The sequence below is a fragment of the Coregonus clupeaformis genome, chromosome 40 (genome assembly GCF_020615455.1).
Source record: "Coregonus clupeaformis isolate EN_2021a chromosome 40, ASM2061545v1, whole genome shotgun sequence".
Lineage (NCBI taxonomy): Eukaryota > Metazoa > Chordata > Actinopteri > Salmoniformes > Salmonidae > Coregonus > Coregonus clupeaformis.
The window spans coordinates 7,201,894-7,217,139 of record NC_059231.1 but is presented as its reverse complement, the minus strand read 5'-3'; the positions used below and the strand labels follow the sequence as shown (position 1 = coordinate 7,217,139).

The 15,246-nt window shown below is 43.9% G+C and overlaps 1 protein-coding gene across 1 annotated transcript in view; it reads left to right on the top strand.

Moving 5' to 3' along the window:
• The window catches only part of dip2a (disco-interacting protein 2 homolog A), a 365,626-nt gene that overhangs the window by 279,025 nt on the left and 71,355 nt on the right, over positions 1-15,246 (top strand). The window contains exons 17-20 of the mRNA XM_045212065.1: positions 133-272; positions 11,154-11,299; positions 12,595-12,675; positions 14,905-15,032. Coding sequence (XP_045068000.1) covers positions 133-272; positions 11,154-11,299; positions 12,595-12,675; positions 14,905-15,032 — 495 coding nt within the window. The remainder of the gene's footprint in view (positions 1-132; positions 273-11,153; positions 11,300-12,594; positions 12,676-14,904; positions 15,033-15,246) is intronic.

Here is a 15,246-nt window from a genome sequence, read left to right as displayed (position 1 = left end):
CATTTTGCTATATTTCCTATTCAAACTAATTTCATGTATGTTTTCATGGAAAACAAGGACATTTCGAAGTGACCGCAAACTTTTGAACAGTAGTGTATATAACCATATTGTATATAAATGTTGGTTTCTCAGACCTCCAGAGTCGGGCGTCCCTCCACCAGGGAAGGCGGTTCTGTCCATGAATGGTCTGAGCCACAGTGTGATCCGGGTGGACACAGAGGAGAAGCTCTCTGTCCTCACAGTGCAGGATGTGGGCCAGGTCATGCCAGGCGGTACGTCCAGCTAATACACATTCTATAGGTCATGCCAGGCGGTACGTCCAGCTAATACACATTCTATAGGTCATGCCAGGCGGTACGTCCAGCTAATACACATTCTATAGGTCATGCCAGGCGGTACGTCCAGCTAATACACATTCTATAGGTCATGCCAGGCGGTACGTCCAGCTAATACACATTCTATAGGTCATGCCAGGCGGTACGTCCAGCTAATACACATTCTACTAAGCCTGTAACAAGGGCCCATGTTTTTTTACTAGGGATGTGCATCTTTCTCTTTCAAGATGATCCGATCAGTATCTAGATACATGGGCTCCGATAGGATACTGGAACAATATGTTTTAGTTCGAAACTATTTGGTGCGATTCAGTTTGATTACAGAACAAATCAATGCGATTTTGTTTGATACGATTTGATGTACTAACATTTGTTGCATAAACACATTCATTTTCCATTCTAAATTTAAATCTGCTGCGGATGGAGCTGATGAGCTGGGCCTCTCTGAGCTGGGTCTGAGCTGACGTGTGGGTGGGTGTGTGTGAGTAAGTGAGTGATGTATGTCGATGGTGTGTGCTATGTAGGCACCCCCCCAACTACCACTATCAGATTAGAGCCATAATGGAGAATAGACATCTACCACCCCCACTACCACTATCAGATTAGAGCCATAATGGAGACTAGACATCTACCCCCCCACTACCACTATCAGATTAGAGCCATAATGGAGACTAGACATCTACCACCTCACTACCACTATCAGATTAGAGCCATAATGGAGACTAGACATCTACCACCCCACTACCACTATCAGATTAGAGCCATAATGGAGACTAGACATCTACCACCCCACTATCACTATCAGATTAGAGCCATAATGGAGACTAGACATCTACCCCCCCACTACCACTATCAGATTAGAGCCATAAAGGAGACTAGACATCTACCACCCCACTATCAGATTAGAGCCATAATGGAGACTAGACATCTACCCCCCCACTACCACTATCAGATTAGAGCCATAATGGAGACTAGACATCTACCCCCCCACTACCACTATCAGATTAGAGCCATAAAGGAGACTAGACATCTACCACCCCACTACCACTATCAGATTAGAGCCATAATGGAGACTAGACATCTACCCCCCCACTATCAGATTAGAGCCATAATGGAGACTAACATCTACCCCCCCACTACCACTATCAGATTAGAGCCATAATGGAGACTAGACATCTACCCCCCACTACCACTATCAGATTAGAGCCATAATGGAGACTAGACATCTACCCCCCCACTACCACTATCAGATTAGAGCCATAATGGAGACTAGACATCTACCCCCCCACTACCACTATCAGATTAGAGCCATAAGAGAGACTAGACATCTACCCCCCCACTACCACTATCAGATTAGAGCCATAAGAGAGACTAGACATCTACCCCCCCCCCAACTACCACTATCAGATTAGAGCCATAATGGAGACTAGTCATCTACCACCCCACTATCAGATTAGAGCCATAAGAGAGACTAGACATCTACCCCCCCACTATCAGATTAGAGCCATAAGAGAGACTAGACATCTACCACCCCACTATCAGATTAGAGCCATAATGGAGACTAGACATCTACCCCCCCACTACCACTATCAGATTAGAGCCATAATGGAGACTAGACATCTACCACCTCACTACCACTATCAGATTAGAGCCATAAAGGAGACATCTACCACCCCACTACCACTATCAGATTAGAGCCATAAAGGAGACTAGACATCTACCACCCCACTATCACTATCAGATTAGAGCCATAATGGAGACTAGACATCTACCACCCCACTACCACTATCAGATTAGAGCCATAATGGAGACTAGACATCTACCACCCCCACTACCACTATCATATTAGAGCCATAATGGAGACTAGACATCTACCACCCCACTACCACTACCAGATTAGAGCCATGAGGGAGACTAGACATCTACCACCCCACTATCAGATTAGAGCCATAAAGGAGACTAGACATCTACCACCCCACTACCACTATCAGATTAGAGCCATAATGGAGACTAGACATCTACCACCCCCACTACCACTATCAGATTAGAGCCATAAGAGAGACTAGACATCTACCACCTCACTACCACTATCAGATTAGAGCCATGAGGGAGACTAGACATCTACCACCCCACTACCACTATCAGATTAGAGCCATAATGGAGACTAGACATCTACCACCCCACTACCACTATCAGATTAGAGCCATGAGGGAGACTAGACATCTACCACACCACTATCAGATTAGAGCCATAAGAGAGACTGGACATCTACCACCCCACTACCACTATCAGATTAGAGCCATAATGGAGACTAGACATCTACCCCCCCCACTACCACTATCAGATTAGAGCCATAATGGAGACCTGACTTCTACCACCTCACTACCACTATCAGATTAGAGCCATGAGGGAGACTAGATATCTACCACCCCACTATCAGATTAGAGCCATAATGGAGACTAGACATCTACCACCCCACTACCACTATCAGATTAGAGCCATGAGGGAGACTAGACATCTACCACCCCACTACCACTATCAGATTAGAGCCATAAAGGAGACTAGACATCTACCACCCCACTACCACTATCAGATTAGAGCCATAATGGAGACTAGACATCTACCCCCCCACTACCACTATCAGATTAGAGCCATAAAGGAGACTAGACATCTACCACCCCACTATCAGATTAGAGCCATAATGGAGACTAGACATCTACCACCCCACTATCAGATTAGAGCCATAAGAGAGACTAGACATCTACCACCCCACTATCAGATTAGAGCCATAATGGAGACTAGACATCTACCACCCCACTACCACTATCAGATTAGAGCCATAATGGAGACTTGACTTCTACCACCTCACTACCACTATCAGATTAGAGCCATGAGGGAGACTAGATATCTACCACCCCACTATCAGATTAGAGCCATAATGGAGACTAGACATCTACCACCCCACTACCACTATCAGATTAGAGCCATGAGGGAGACTAGATATCTACCACCCCACTATCAGATTAGAGCCATAATGGAGACTAGACATCTACCCCCCCACTACCACTATCAGATTAGAGCCATAATGGAGACTAGACATCTATCCCCCCACTACCACTATCAGATTAGAGCCATAATGGAGACTAGACATCTACCACCCCACTATCAGATTAGAGCCATAAGAGAGACTAGACATCTACCACCCCACTATCAGATTAGAGCCATAATGGGGACTAGACATCTACCCCCCTACTACCACTATCAGATTAGAGCCATAATGGAGACTAGACATCTACCACCCCACTACCACTATCAGATTAGAGCCATGAGGGAGACATCTACCACCCCACTACCACTATCAGATTAGAGCCATAATGTAGACTAGACATCTACCCCCCCACTACCACTATCAGATTAGAGCCATAATGGAGACTAGACATCTACCACCCCACTACCACTATCAGATTAGAGCCATAAGAGAGACTAGACATCTACCACCCCACTATCAGATTAGAGCCATGAGGGAGACTAGACATCTACCACCCCCCCCACTACCACTATCAGATTAGAGCCATAATGGAGACTAGACATCTACCACCTCACTACCACTATCAGATTAGAGCCATAAAGGAGACTAGACATCTACCACCCCACTACCACTATCAGATTAGAGCCATAATGGAGACTAGACATCTACCACCCCACTATCAGATTAGAGCCATGAGGGAGACTAGACATCTACCACCCCACTACCACTATCAGATTAGAGCCATAAAGGAGACTAGACATCTACCACCCCACTATCAGATTAGAGCCATGAGGGAGACTAGACATCTACCACCCCACTACCACTATCAGATTAGAGCCATAATGGAGACTAGACATCTACCCCCCCCACTACCACTATCAGATTAGAGCCATAAGAGAGACTAGACATCTACCACCTCACTACCACTATCAGATTAGAGCCATAAAGGAGACTAGACATCTACCACCCCACTACCACTATCAGATTAGAGCCATAATGGAGACTAGACATCTACCACCACACTACCACTATCAGATTAGAGCCATAAGAGAGACTAGACATCTACCACCTCACTACCACTATCAGATTAGAGCCATGAGGGAGACTAGACATCTACCCCCCCACTATCACTATCAGATTAGAGCCATGAGGGAGACTAGATATCTACCACCCCACTATCAGATTAGAGCCATAATGGAGACTAGACATCTACCCCCCCACTACCACTATCAGATTAGAGCCATAATGGAGACTAGACATCTACCACCTCACTACCACTATCAGATTAGAGCCATAAAGGAGACTAGACATCTACCACCCCACTACCACTATCAGATTAGAGCCATAATGGAGACTAGACATCTACCACCACACTACCACTATCAGATTAGAGCCATAAGAGAGACTAGACATCTACCACCTCACTACCACTATCAGATTAGAGCCATGAGGGAGACTAGACATCTACCCCCCCACTATCACTATCAGATTAGAGCCATGAGGGAGACTAGATATCTACCACCCCACTATCAGATTAGAGCCATAATGGAGACTAGACATCTACCCCCCCACTACCACTATCAGATTAGAGCCATAATGGAGACTAGACATCTACCACCCCACTACCACTATCAGATTAGAGCCATAAGAGAGACATCAACCCCCCCCCCACTACCACTATCAGATTAGAATCATAATGGAGACTAGACATCTACCACCCCAATATCAGGTTTCTACCTATAGGAAGGGAGAAGCAAAATGGAGTCGTGATCTGATTTGCCAAAGGGAGGGCGGGGGAGGGTATTGTAGGCATCTCGAAAGGGGGAGTAGCAGTGGTCGATTGTTTTCCCAGAGCGAGTACTACAGTCAATGTGTTGATAGAACTTCGGTTGTGTTTTCCTCAAATTTGCTTTGTTAAAATCCCCAGCTACAATAAAAAAAATTTAAAACTACATAACTTAGCCTGTTACAAGGGAAAAACCTACAGAACTTAGCCTATAACAAAGGACAAACCTAAAGAACAGCCTGTAACAAGGGGAAAATGTAAAGAACAGCCTGTAACAAGTGAAAAACCTAAAGAACAGCCTGTAATAAGGAAAAAACCCAAAGAATTTAGCCTGTAACAAGGGAAAAACCTAAAGAACAGCCTGTAACAAGGGAAAAACCTAAAGAACAGCCTGTAACAAGGGAAAAACCTAAAGAACAGCCTGTAACAAGGAAAAAACCTAAAGAACATCCTGTAACAAGGGAAAAATCTACAGAACAGCCTGTAACAAGGGAAAAACCTACAGAACTTAGCCTGTAACAAGGGAAAAACCTACAGAACTTAGCCTGTAACAAGGGACAAACCTACAGAACTTAGCCTGTAACAAGGGAAAAACCTAAAGAACAGCCTGTAACAAGGAAAAACCCCAAAGAATTTAGCCTGTAACAAGGGAAAAACCTAAAGAACAGCCTGTAACAAGGGAAAACCCTAAAGAACAGCCTGTAACAAGGGAAAAACCTAAATAACTTGGCCTGTAACAAGGGAAAAACCTAAAGAACTTAGCCTGTAACAAGGGAAAACCTAAAGAACAGCCTGTAACAAGGGAAAACCCTAAAGAACAGCCTGTAACAAGGGAAAAACCTAAAGAACTTAGCCTGTAACAAGGGAAAAACCTACAGAACTTAGCCTGTAACAAGGGAAAACCTAAAGAACAGCCTGTAACAAGGGAAAACCCTAAAGAACAGCCTGTAACAAGGGAAAAACCTAAAGAACAGCCTGTTACAAGGGAAAACCCTAAAGAACAGCCTGTAACAAGGGAAAAACCTAAAGAACTTGGCCTGTAACAAGGGAAAAACCTAAAGAACTTAGCCTGTAACAAGGGAAAAACCTACAGAACTTAGCCTGTAACAAGGGGAAAAACCTACAGAACAGCCTGTAACAAGGGAAAAACCCTAAAGAACTTAGCCTGTAACAAGGGAAAAACCTAAAGAACTTAGCCTGTAACAAGGGAAAAACCTAAAGAACTTAGCCTGTAACAAGGGAAAAACCTAAAGAACTTAGCCTGTAACAGGGAAAAACCTAAAGAACTTAGCCTGTAACAAGGGAAAAACCTACAGAACTTAGCCTGTAACAAGGGAAAAACCTAAAGAACTTAGCCTGTAACAAGGGAAAAACCTACAGAACAGCCTGTAGCAAGGGAAAAATCCTAAAGAACAGCCTGTAACAAGGGAAAAACCCTAAAGAACAGCCTGTAACAAGGGAAAAACCCTAAAGAACAGCCTGTAGCATTGGAAAAACCTACAGAACTTAGCCTGTAACAAGGGAAAAACCTACAGAACAGCATGTAACAAGGGAAAACCCTACAGAACAGCCTGTAACAAGGGAAAAACCCTAAAGAACAGCCTGTAACAAGGGAAAAACCTAAAGAACTTAGCCTGTAACAAGTGAAAAACCTAAAGAACTTAGCCTGTAACAAGGGAAAAACCTAAAGAACAGCCTGTAACAAGGGAAAAACCTACAGAACAGCCTGTAACAAGGGAAAATCCTACAGAAAAGCCTGTAACAATGGAAAAACCCTAAAGAACAGCCTGTAACAAGGGAAAAACCTAAAGAACTTAGCCTGTAACAAGGGAAAAACCTACAGAACAGCCTGTAGCAAGGGAAAAATCCTAAAGAACAGCCTGTAACAAGGGAAAAACCCTAAAGAACAGCCTGTAACAAGGGAAAAACCCTAAAGAACAGCCTGTAGCATTGGAAAAACCTAAAGAACTTAGCCTGTAACAAGGGAAAAACCTACAGAACAGCATGTAACAAGGGAAAACCCTACAGAACAGCCTGTAACAAGGGAAAAACCCTAAAGAACAGCCTGTAACAAGGGAAAAACCTAAAGAACTTAGCCTGTAACAAGTGAAAAACCTAAAGAACTTAGCCTGTAACAAGGGAAAAACCTAAAGAACAGCCTGTAACAAGGGAAAAACCTACAGAACAGCCTGTAACAAGGGAAAATCCTACAGAAAAGCCTGTAACAAGGGAAAAACCCTAAAGAACAGCCTGTAACAAGGGAAAAACCTAAAGAACTTAGCCTGTAACAAGGGAAAACCTAAAGAACAGCCTGTAACAAGGGAAAACCCTAAAGAACAGCCTGTAACAAGGGAAAAACCTAAAGAACTTAGCCTGTAACAAGGGAAAAACCTACAGAACTTAGCCTGTAACAAGGGAAAACCTAAAGAACAGCCTGTAACAAGGGAAAACCCTAAAGAACAGCCTGTAACAAGGGAAAAACCTAAAGAACAGCCTGTTACAAGGGAAAACCCTAAAGAACAGCCTGTAACAAGGGAAAAACCTAAAGAACTTGGCCTGTAACAAGGGAAAAACCTAAAGAACTTAGCCTGTAACAAGGGAAAAACCTACAGAACTTAGCCTGTAACAAGGGAAAAACCTACAGAACAGCCTGTAACAAGGGAAAAACCCTAAAGAACTTAGCCTGTAACAAGGGAAAAACCTAAAGAACTTAGCCTGTAACAAGGGAAAAACCTAAAGAACTTAGCCTGTAACAAGGGAAAAACCTAAAGAACTTAGCCTGTAACAGGGAAAAACCTAAAGAACTTAGCCTGTAACAAGGGAAAAACCTACAGAACTTAGCCTGTAACAAGGGAAAAACCTACAGAACTTAGCCTGTAACAAGGGAAAACCTAAAGAACAGCCTGTAACAAGGGAAAACCCTAAAGAACAGCCTGTAACAAGGGAAAAACCTAAAGAACAGCCTGTTACAAGGGAAAACCCTAAAGAACAGCCTGTAACAAGGGAAAAACCTAAAGAACTTGGCCTGTAACAAGGGAAAAACCTAAAGAACTTAGCCTGTAACAAGGGAAAAACCTACAGAACTTAGCCTGTAACAAGGGAAAAACCTACAGAACAGCCTGTAACAAGGGAAAAACCCTAAAGAACTTAGCCTGTAACAAGGGAAAAACCTAAAGAACTTAGCCTGTAACAAGGGAAAAACCTAAAGAACTTAGCCTGTAACAAGGGAAAAACCTAAAGAACTTAGCCTGTAACAGGGAAAAACCTAAAGAACTTAGCCTGTAACAAGGGAAAAACCTACAGAACTTAGCCTGTAACAAGGGAAAAACCTAAAGAACTTAGCCTGTAACAAGGGAAAAACCTACAGAACAGCCTGTAGCAAGGGAAAAATCCTAAAGAACAGCCTGTAACAAGGGAAAAACCCTAAAGAACAGCCTGTAACAAGGGAAAAACCCTAAAGAACAGCCTGTAGCATTGGAAAAACCTACAGAACTTAGCCTGTAACAAGGGAAAAACCTACAGAACAGCATGTAACAAGGGAAAACCCTACAGAACAGCCTGTAACAAGGGAAAAACCCTAAAGAACAGCCTGTAACAAGGGAAAAACCTAAAGAACTTAGCCTGTAACAAGTGAAAAACCTAAAGAACTTAGCCTGTAACAAGGGAAAAACCTAAAGAACAGCCTGTAACAAGGGAAAAACCTACAGAACAGCCTGTAACAAGGGAAAATCCTACAGAAAAGCCTGTAACAATGGAAAAACCCTAAAGAACAGCCTGTAACAAGGGAAAAACCTAAAGAACTTAGCCTGTAACAAGGGAAAAACCTACAGAACAGCCTGTAGCAAGGGAAAAATCCTAAAGAACAGCCTGTAACAAGGGAAAAACCCTAAAGAACAGCCTGTAACAAGGGAAAAACCCTAAAGAACAGCCTGTAGCATTGGAAAAACCTAAAGAACTTAGCCTGTAACAAGGGAAAAAACCTACAGAACAGCATGTAACAAGGGAAAACCCTACAGAACAGCCTGTAACAAGGGAAAAACCCTAAAGAACAGCCTGTAACAAGGGAAAAACCTAAAGAACTTAGCCTGTAACAAGTGAAAAACCTAAAGAACTTAGCCTGTAACAAGGGAAAAACCTAAAGAACAGCCTGTAACAAGGGAAAAACCTACAGAACAGCCTGTAACAAGGGAAAATCCTACAGAAAAGCCTGTAACAAGGGAAAACCCTAAAGAACAGCCTGTAACAAGGGAAAAACCTAAAGAACTTAGCCTGTAACAAGGGAAAAACCTAAAGAACAGCCTGTTACAAGGGAAAACCCTAAAGAACAGCCTGTAACAAGGGAAAAACCTAAAGAACTTGGCCTGTAACAAGGGAAAAACCTAAAGAACTTAGCCTGTAACAAGGGAAAAACCTACAGAACTTAGCCTGTAACAAGGGAAAAACCTACAGAACAGCCTGTAACAAGGGAAAAACCCTAAAGAACTTAGCCTGTAACAAGGGAAAAACCTAAAGAACTTAGCCTGTAACAAGGGAAAAACCTAAAGAACTTAGCCTGTAACAAGGGAAAAACCTAAAGAACTTAGCCTGTAACAGGGGAAAACCTAAAGAACTTAGCCTGTAACAAGGGAAAAACCTACAGAACTTAGCCTGTAACAAGGGAAAAACCTAAAGAACTTAGCCTGTAACAAGGGAAAAACCTACAGAACAGCCTGTAGCAAGGGAAAAATCCTAAAGAACAGCCTGTAACAAGGGAAAAACCCTAAAGAACAGCCTGTAACAAGGGAAAAACCCTAAAGAACAGCCTGTAGCATTGGAAAAACCTAAAGAACTTAGCCTGTAACAAGGGAAAAACCTACAGAACAGCATGTAACAAGGGAAAACCCTACAGAACAGCCTGTAACAAGGGAAAAACCCTAAAGAACAGCCTGTAACAAGGGAAAAACCTAAAGAACTTAGCCTGTAACAAGTGAAAAACCTAAAGAACTTAGCCTGTAACAAGGGAAAAACCTAAAGAACAGCCTGTAACAAGGGAAAAACCTACAGAACAGCCTGTAACAAGGGAAAATCCTACAGAAAAGCCTGTAACAAGGGAAAAACCCTAAAGAACAGCCTGTAACAAGGGAAAAACCTAAAGAACTTAGCCTGTAACAAGTGAAAAACCTAAAGAACTTAGCCTGTAACAAGGGAAAAACCTACAGAACAGCCTGTAACAAGGGAAAATCCTACAGAACAGCCTGTAACAAGGGAAAATCCTACAGAACAGCCTGTAACAAGGGAAAATCCTACAGAACAGCCTGTAACAAGGGAAAATCCTACAGAACAGCCTGTAACAAGGGAAAAACCTACAGAACAGCCTGTAACAAGGGAAAAACCTACAGAACAGCCTGTAACAAGGGAAAAACCTACAGAACAGCCTGTAACAAGGGAAAAACCTAAAGAACTTAGCCTGTAACAAGGGAAAAACCTACAGAACAGCCTGTAACAAGGGAAAAACCTAAAGAACTTAGCCTGTAACAAGGGAAAAACCTACAGAACAGCCTGTAACAAGGGAAAAACCTACAGAACAGCCTGTAACAAGGGAAAAACCTAAAGAACTTAGCCTGTAACAAGGGAAAAACCTACAGAACAGCCTGTAACAAGGGAAAAACCTACAGAACAGCCTGTAACAAGGGAAAAACCTACAGAACAGCCTGTAACAAGAGTCCAGGGTTTTTTAGGGGTTTAGGAGAAACGCTTTGTCCTATTTATGACAATGCTTTGTTTATTGATATCCAGTCAGTGTGTGTGTCCACAGCTCTGGTGTGTGTGTGTGTGATGTTATGACGTGTGTGTGTGTCCACAGCGTTGGTGTGTGTGTGTGTGATGTTATGATGTGTGTTTGTGTCCACAGCGTTGGTGTGTGTATGTATGATGTTATGACGTGTGTGTGTGTCCACAGCGCTGGTGTGTGTGTGTGTGTGTGTGTGTGTGATGTTATGATGTGTGTGTGTGTGTGTGTCCACAGCGCTGGTGTGTGTGGTGCGTGTGGAGGGGACTCCGTATCTCTGCCAGACAGATGAGGTGGGGGAGATCTGTGTCAGTTCTGGCAGCACCGGCAGCACCGGCATGGCATACTACGGCCTCCCGGGAATGACCAAGAACATCTTCCAGGTTTGTACTGTCACTTTGAGATTTAACAGCCATAGTGGTCAGGTTGTTATTGCCAAATAACACGTATCCTCAATTACTTTACTGGTTAAATAAAGGCAATAAATAGATACATGAATACTGAGTGACTCATGTTGTATAGTCCTGTTACCTGTTCCAGATCGTCCCAGTAACAGCATTAGGAGCTGTGTATAGTCCTGTTACCTGTTCCAGATCGTCCCAGTAACAGCATTAGGAGCTGTGTATAGTCCTGTTACCTGTTCCAGATCGTCCCAGTAACAGCATTAGGAGCTGTGTAGTGCTGTGTAGTGTAGTGTGTGTGTGTGTGTGTGTGTGTAGTGTAGTGTAGTGTGTGTGTGTGTGTGTGTGTGTGTGTGTGTAGTGTAGTGTGTAGTGTAGTGTAGTGTGTGTGTGTGTGTAGTGTAGTGTGTGTGTGTAGTGTGTGTGTGTGTGTAGTGTAGTGTGTGTGTGTGTAGTGTAGTGTGTGTGTAGTGTAGTGTAGTGTGTGTGTGTGTGTGTGTGTGTAGTGCAGTGTGTGTATGTAGTGTAGTGTGTGTGTGTGTGTGTAGTGTAGTGTGTATGTAGTGTGTGTGTGTGTGTGTAGTGTAGTGTGTGTGTGTAGTGTAGTGTGTGTGTGTGTAGTGTAGTGTAGTGTGTGTGTGTGTGTAGTGTAGTGTGTGTGTGTGTAGTGTAGTGTGTGTGTGTGTAGTGTAGTGCTGTGTATAGTGTGATTATACATTATGTTCCAGACCACCCCAGTAACAGCATCAGGAGCTGTGTAGTGTGTGTGTGTGTGTAGTGTGTGTGTGTGTGTGTGTGTGTGTGTGTGTGTGTGTGTGTGTGTGTGTGTGTGTGTGTGTGTGTGTGTGTGTGTGTGTGTGTGTGTGTGTGTGTGTGTGTGTGTGTGTGTGTGTGTGTGTGTATAGTGTAGTGTGTGTGTGTAGTGTAGTGTGTGTGTGTAGTGTAGTGTGTGTGTAGTGTAGTGTAGTGTGTGTGTAGTGTGTGTGTGTGTGTGTAGTGTGTGTGTGTGTAGTGTGTGTGTGTGTAGTGTAGTGTGTGTGTGTGTAGTGTGTGTGTGTGTGTAGTGTAGTGTGTAGTGTGTTGTGTGTGTGTAGTGTAGTGTGTGTGTGTGTAGTGTGTGTGTGTGTGTGTGTGTGTGTGTGTGTGTGTGTGTAGTGTAGTGTGTGTGTAGTGTGTGTGTGTGTGTAGTGTAGTGTGTGTATGTAGTGTAGTGTGTATAGTGTGTGTGTAGTGTGTGTGTAGTGCTGTGTATAGTGTGATTATACATTATGTTCCAGACCACCCCAGTAACAGCATCAGGAGGCCCCATCAGTAGCAGACCCTTCACCAGGACATCACTACTGGGCTTTGTAGGACCTGTGAGTTCAATGTTATCCACTACTAGGATCCTTACATCCCCTGCTGCTAGCATGATGTCTGCTAAATACATCTGCTAATTGTATCTGTTAGCATGATATCCGCTGAATGTATCTGCTAGCATGATGTCTGCTAGCATGATGTCTGCTAAATAGATCTGCTAATTGTATCTGTTCGCATGATATCCGCTGAATGTATCTGCTAGCATGATGTCTGCTAGCATGATGTCTGCTAAATGTATCTGCTAAATGTATATGCTAACATGATGTATGCTAGCTGCTAGCATGATGTCTGCTAAGTGTAGCTGCTTAATGTAGCTGCTTAATGTAGAACCTAAATGTAGCTGCTAAATATAGCTGCTTAATGTAAACTCAGCAAAAAAAGAAATGTCCCTTTTTCAGGACCCTGTCTTTCAAAGATAATTAATACAAATCCAAATAACTTCACAGATCTTCATTGTAAAGGGTTTAAACACTGTTTCCCATGCTTGTTCAATGAACCATAAACAATTAATGAACATGCACCTGTGGAACGGTCGTTAAGACACTAACAGCTTACAGACGGTAGGCAATTAAGGTCACTGTTATGAAAACTAAGGACACTAAAGAGGCCTTTCTACTGACTCTGAAAAACACCAAAAGAAAGATGCCCAGGGTCCCTGCTCATCTGCGTGAACGTGCCTTAGGCATGCTGCAAGGAGGCATGAGGACTGCAGATGTGGCCAGGGCAATAAATTGCAATGTCCGTACTGTGAGACGCCTAAGACAGTGCTACAGGGAGACAGGACGGACAGCTAATCGTCCTCGCAGTGGCAGACCACGTGTAACAACACCTGCACAGGATCGGTACATCCGAACATCACACCTGTGGGACAGGTACAGGATGGCAACAACAACTGCCCGAGTTACACTAGGAACGCACAATCCCTCCATCAGTGCTCAGACTGTCCGCAATAGGCTGAGAGAGGCTGGACTGAGGCCTTGTAGGCCTGTTGTAAGGCAGGTCCTCACCAGACATCACCGGCAACAACGTCGCCTATGGGCACAAACCCACTGTTGCTGGACCAGACAGGACTGGCAAAAAGTGCTCTTCACTGACGAGTTGCGGTTTTGTCTCACCAGGAGTGATGGTCAGATTCGTGTTTATCGTCGAAGGAATGAGCGTTTCACTGAGGCCTGTACACTGGAGCGGGATCGATTTGGAGGTGGAGGGTCCGTCATGGTCTGGGGCGGTGTGTCACAGCATCATCGGACTGAGCTTGTTGTCATTGCAGGCAATCTCAACGTTGTGCGTTACAGGGAAGACATCCTCCTCCCTCATGTGGTACCCTTCCTGCAGGCTCATCCTGACATGACCCTCCAGCATGACAATGCCACCAACCATACTGCTCGTTCTGTGCGTGATTTCCTGCAAGAGAGGAATGTCAGTGTTCTGCCATGGCCAGCGAAGAGTCCGGATCTCAATCCCATTGAGCACGTCTGGGACCTGTTGGATAGGAGGGTGAGGGCTAGGGCCATTCCCCCCAGAAATGTCCAGGAACTTGCAGGTGCCTTGGTGGAAGAGGGGGTAACATCTCACAGCAAGAACTGGCAAATCTGGTGCAGTCCATGAGGAGGAGATGCACTGCAGTACTTAATGCAGCTGGTGGCCACACCAGATACTGACTGTTACTTTTGATTTTGACCCCCCCTTTGTTCAGGGACACATTATTCCATTTCTGTTAGTCACATGTCTGTGGAACTTGTTCAGTTTATGTCTCAGTTGTTGAATCTTGTTATGTTCATACAAATATTTACACGCAGTTGACAGTGAGATGATGTTTCTCTTGTGCTGAGTTTAGCTGCTAAATGAGGTATATCTGATGTCAGTAGATAAGGGTTTCACTGTTAGTCTGTTGTACCAAGCATGTGACAAATAACATTTGATTTGATTTGACAAACTGCTGGACCTGACCATCCATTTCACTGTTAGTATGTTGTACCAAGCATGTGACAAATAACATTTGATTTGATTTGACAAACTGCTGGACCTGACCATCCATTTCACTGTTAGTATGTTGTACCAAGCATGTGACAAATAACATTTTATTTTATTTGACTAGATGTGTTGGACAGTGACTAATCACCCTCTCTGTGTGTGTGTGTGTGTGTGTGTGTGTGTGTGTGTGTGTGTGTGTGTGTGTGTGTGTGTGTGTGTGTGTGTGTGTGTGTGTGTGTGTGTGTGGTCTCCAGGACAACCTGGTGTTTATCGTGGGTAGAATGGACGGGCTGATGACGGTGAGTGGGCGGAGACACAACGCTGATGATGTGGTTGCCACGGCGCTGGCGGTGGAGCCCATGAAGTTTGTCTACAGGGGGAGGTGAGGAGGGGGGTTCTGTGTTGTGTTCTAGGATAGCAGTGTTCTCTGTGTTGTTGTGTTCTAGGATAGCAGTGTTCTCTGTGTTGTTGTGTTCTAGGATAGCAGTGTTCTCTGTGTTGTTGTGTTCTAGGATAGCAGTGTTCTCTGTGTTGTTGTGTTCTAGGATAGCAGTGTTCTCTGTGTTGTTGTGTTCTAGGATAGCAGTGTTCTCTGT